At 30.7% G+C, this 4,244-nt stretch overlaps 1 protein-coding gene across 1 annotated transcript; it reads left to right on the plus strand.

The window, feature by feature from the left end:
- The first annotated feature begins 2,469 nt into the window (after positions 1–2,469).
- LOC122033940 lies at positions 2,470–3,006 on the plus strand. The gene has a single exon (XM_042593086.1). The coding sequence runs from the start codon at positions 2,470–2,472 to the stop codon at positions 3,004–3,006; it is 537 nt and encodes a 178-aa protein (XP_042449020.1).
- Positions 3,007–4,244: the final 1,238 nt, after the last annotated feature.

A 4,244-nucleotide genomic window follows, 5' to 3' on the forward strand; every position in this document is an offset into this window, starting at 1 on the left:
CTCAATGTAAACGAAGCTATTCACCCCAAGCTTGCATGGGTCCTAATAGCTAGAGGGGGCGAATAGAGTGATTTACTTTATTTTAATCATATTACTCACTTCTTCGTATATTTGCTATCCCTAACTCTCTGACATATTTGGATATGCATTTGAAGGGAATTTTCTTAATGAAAATGAAGGGATGTTAGAGGGAGAAAAATGAGAAATTGAAAGAGGGTTAAGATTCAAGTTTCAATTTTAAATCTCATAACATAGAAATGGGAATTTTATAAGGTTTAGGAACTCTAAAATAATATTAATGTAATGATTGAAGTGGAACATGCTTTGGTTCACTTTAAGGGTATAAGAAATGACTTAGGTATGAAATGGAAAGAATGAACAATTGCAAGAATTGGTGAATGAAGGAGATATATATTTTTGAAGGATTGTATGCTCAAAGTTTAGCATAAGAGAAAATAGAAGGTAGAAAACCTTTGAGATGTTGGCATATGGAATTTGAGGAGACTTTTGATGTACACTAAAGAGGGAGAATGAAGAATTCAATTTAGAAACCTTTATTTATGTTTTGGCATAAGAAGGGCTAATGAGTTGACCTAACTTAAATATATTTTTAAACATAAAAAGGGTGGAGATCGTTTGTACAATCCACCTCTGGTTAAGATTAACCAAATTAACCAAGCTCAATTTGGCTCAAGTTGAATTTTGATATTTGATCAATATGTTTGTTGACGAGAGTGTGGCGTCAAATAGAAAGAGAGTTTGTTAGAGAAGAAGATTATAGGTGCAATCAATCTCAGATCAAGTTAATCAAAATTGATGTGGATATGGATGTGGAAGGTTGAGCGAAAAGTCAAGTGGATCAAAGTTGATCAGATACTTGGCAATGGAGAAGTCCAAGTGGGGTTACGGTTGACCAGACACTTGGAGGTTAGAAATCTAATAGGGAGTTGATAATGTAGAAGTCCAAGTAGGTCACGATTAACTAGACACTTGATGATTGAAAATCCAACCGGGAGTTGGTAAGAAAAAAGTTTAAGTGGATTATGGTTGATTGGGCACTTGACAATCGAAAGTATATGGTAATAAGAAAGTGGAGTATTGCTCAGACTCAACTATGGAGTAGGAATCAAGGATTCCAAACAACATAAATCGATTTGTCTTTTGTGTTTGTTCTATTGTGTACTTGTTACGGGCATGATGAATGTTGAACGATGAGAGTTTGGAATCTCTATTTACCCCCCTCTAGCCAGGACAACGATTCTAACATGCTCAGTTAGTACATACATGAGTGTTTACTCCAATAGATCTTGGGGTCAATTTCTAACGAGTGTAAAATACCTCATAGGGTGTCTGACCTCCTCCATGCAATGAATCACTATATTAGGGTAAAATGTCTCCCATAATTTATCTGTCTATATCTTATTAGGGGACCAACGATACTTGACCACTTGGAGTAAACGATATCACCTTTTACTCCAATGATTCTAACATGACTCAATTATCTAAGTCAACATCAAATATTTTCCTTTTACAAAAATATATTTTTTTTGTAAAATTAAGTTAAAAATTAAAATTATATTAGCCTTCAATTCAAAACTAGCAAAAAATAAAATATATTAAAATGAGTAACTAATTAATTAATTTTAATTTGTTAAAAAGTAATAGTAATAGTAAATAATACTTAAAATGAATCTTGCCCATTTTAAAGTTTTTTTAACCCAACATTCCTAGATAGAAATACACATCTTTTGTCTTCTTTACTAAATTGCTAATTGCACAACAAATATATCATTCTGTTAATTTGATGAGTATAATTTATTTAAAATATTATAATTAATTGTTTAATGTAATTATTTTAAAAAAAATAATATGAATGTGTTATTCTATTCTATTAATATTATCATTTAATAAAATTATGAAAATTATTAACATAGAGAATGATATTTAATCTAGCTAAATCTTCAAATCAATTAATATAAAATTTTATCACAAACGGTGTAGAACTTAACTTTCAAGTTTAACTTATTTAATCTATTATACAATTATTATTAGTATTATCAAAATATTTAGTATAAAAATAATTGAATTTTTAGTATTAAAAAAATTAATTACAACATACTAAAATACATAAATTCCTTTCCAGAAATATAATATAAATATTTAATAGAAGAAAATTTCATCCCCCAATATCAAGTGTAAATAAATTAAACACTTTCAAAAATTACACATATTTTTTTCAATCAAATATTAATCGAAACAATTATATTACTTTCCCAAGTGCCCTTGTCCGATAAACTACATCTAATTAAATGCTAAAATTAATTAAAAAAATGAAATTTAATTAATTTTTACAATAAAAGCACAGGTATCCTTCCATTTTTATTCAATTAATTTTTAGGCAAAATTTGTGGCAATAGCCCTATAAATTTGCATAATTTAGTTTGAAGAGAATCAAGCAACTAGTTGAAGATGATGAAGAGGCAAGCTACTGCATTCGCTCTCGCCGCCCTCCTCCTCCTCCTCCTCTCGCCGGTGGCGCACGCTTCTGTGGAGTCCATATGCAAGACTATCACCAAAAAAGACCCTACCGGCATCGTGTACCATTTCTGCGTGAAGACGTTGAAATCGATCATCCCTGAAATAGATGCCGTCAACGTGCGTGGCCTCGCCTTCATCGCCACCAAGCTGTCGTCGATTCAGGCGACGCATGTCACCGAAAAGATCAAGGAGCTGCTGAAGAGCTCGCAGGACAATGCAGAGAAGGAGAGCTTGTCGACGTGCAACAAAGAGTACAGCAATCTGATCGATAATCTCGACTCGGCGCTGAGCGCCATCAAGGAGAGCCGGAAGGACGACGCCGTGAAAAACCTGAGCTCCAGCGCCGACGCGCCGAGAGACTGCGAGAAGGCGTTCAAGGACACCGGCGCCATGTCGCCGTTGGAGGTGGAGGACGGCGTGCAGCGGTTCCTCTCTGCCATCGCCTTAGGCATCACCAAATTGATATAAGTGCTGATTAACCTGAAAGAAATAAATGTTTCAAGAAATGGGGATTTATGGTTTATTATGTTAGGAAAAAAATGGGAAAGACACTTCTAATTCTAATTATTAGAATCATAAATATTTTTCTTGAAAAAAAAAATTATAAAGGCGTCTCATATATTTCTCACATTAAAAATACTCTTATTTTAATATTATTATAGTAATTATTTTAACATATTTAAATAAATTAGTTCAACTTGATAAAAAAATATTATATATAGTTTTTTTTAATAAAATATTATTTTATCAATTTAGTCAAAATTTCTCAGACTTGATTAAAATTATTTCAGCAAGGTCACAATCAACATAAAATCATTAAATGGCTATTACAATTTTGTTGCATACATTAAATGGTTTGAATTTATGGTGATTTTAACTATCTTAAAATGATTTTAATTAAATTTAAATTATTTAATCAAATTACTTTGATTAAAATCATTTCAACAATCAAAATCACCATAAACTATTAAAAGGTTACTACAACTTAGCATATATTAATTGACTTCAATTTATCGTGATTTTAACTTATATTAAAATAATGTGAATGAAGTTTAAATAATTTTGACTAATTTAATAAATATAAATAAAAAAATATTTTATGTATAATATGTTTATTATGTTGAATTACAAAATAATTTATTTTAATGTATTATAAAAATAATAAAATCCATCCATGCAAATCACAAGTTTGGATGAAAAAAAAATGAGAGTTGCGTGTTCAGTTGTCAAGTGGTATTAGCATCGAAATTGACAATTAGTGGCGTCGACGTCAAAATTGACAACACCGGAGAAAGAGAAGAGGAGAGAAATTAAATCACTATTAGGTTTAATTCCAATGAATTATAAATTCTTTCCTCATGGATCATATATATATATATATATATATATATATATATATATACCTCTTCACAATAACATGGGGAGTAACTCATCTCCCAAACCAATACCCAATAGCAATTTGATCTGCTATAATTAAGTTTGGTTCAAAACCAAACCAATGTGGACCCAATGCAGTTGGCTAGAGAGGGTTAATAGCCCTAAAAATAAAATTCAACATTTTCTTTTCCTTTCTGAATTTAGCAAAGATAGACAAATATTAGTTAATCAAAATAAATATAAAAGAAAGAGTACGAGGAACAATTCATTTTTTTAAAACTTAGGAACTTAATGGTCATAGTCGAACCTTTGATCATAACATGTCTTAG

Source organism: Zingiber officinale, chromosome 11B (genome assembly GCF_018446385.1).
Source record: "Zingiber officinale cultivar Zhangliang chromosome 11B, Zo_v1.1, whole genome shotgun sequence".
Lineage (NCBI taxonomy): Eukaryota > Viridiplantae > Streptophyta > Magnoliopsida > Zingiberales > Zingiberaceae > Zingiber > Zingiber officinale.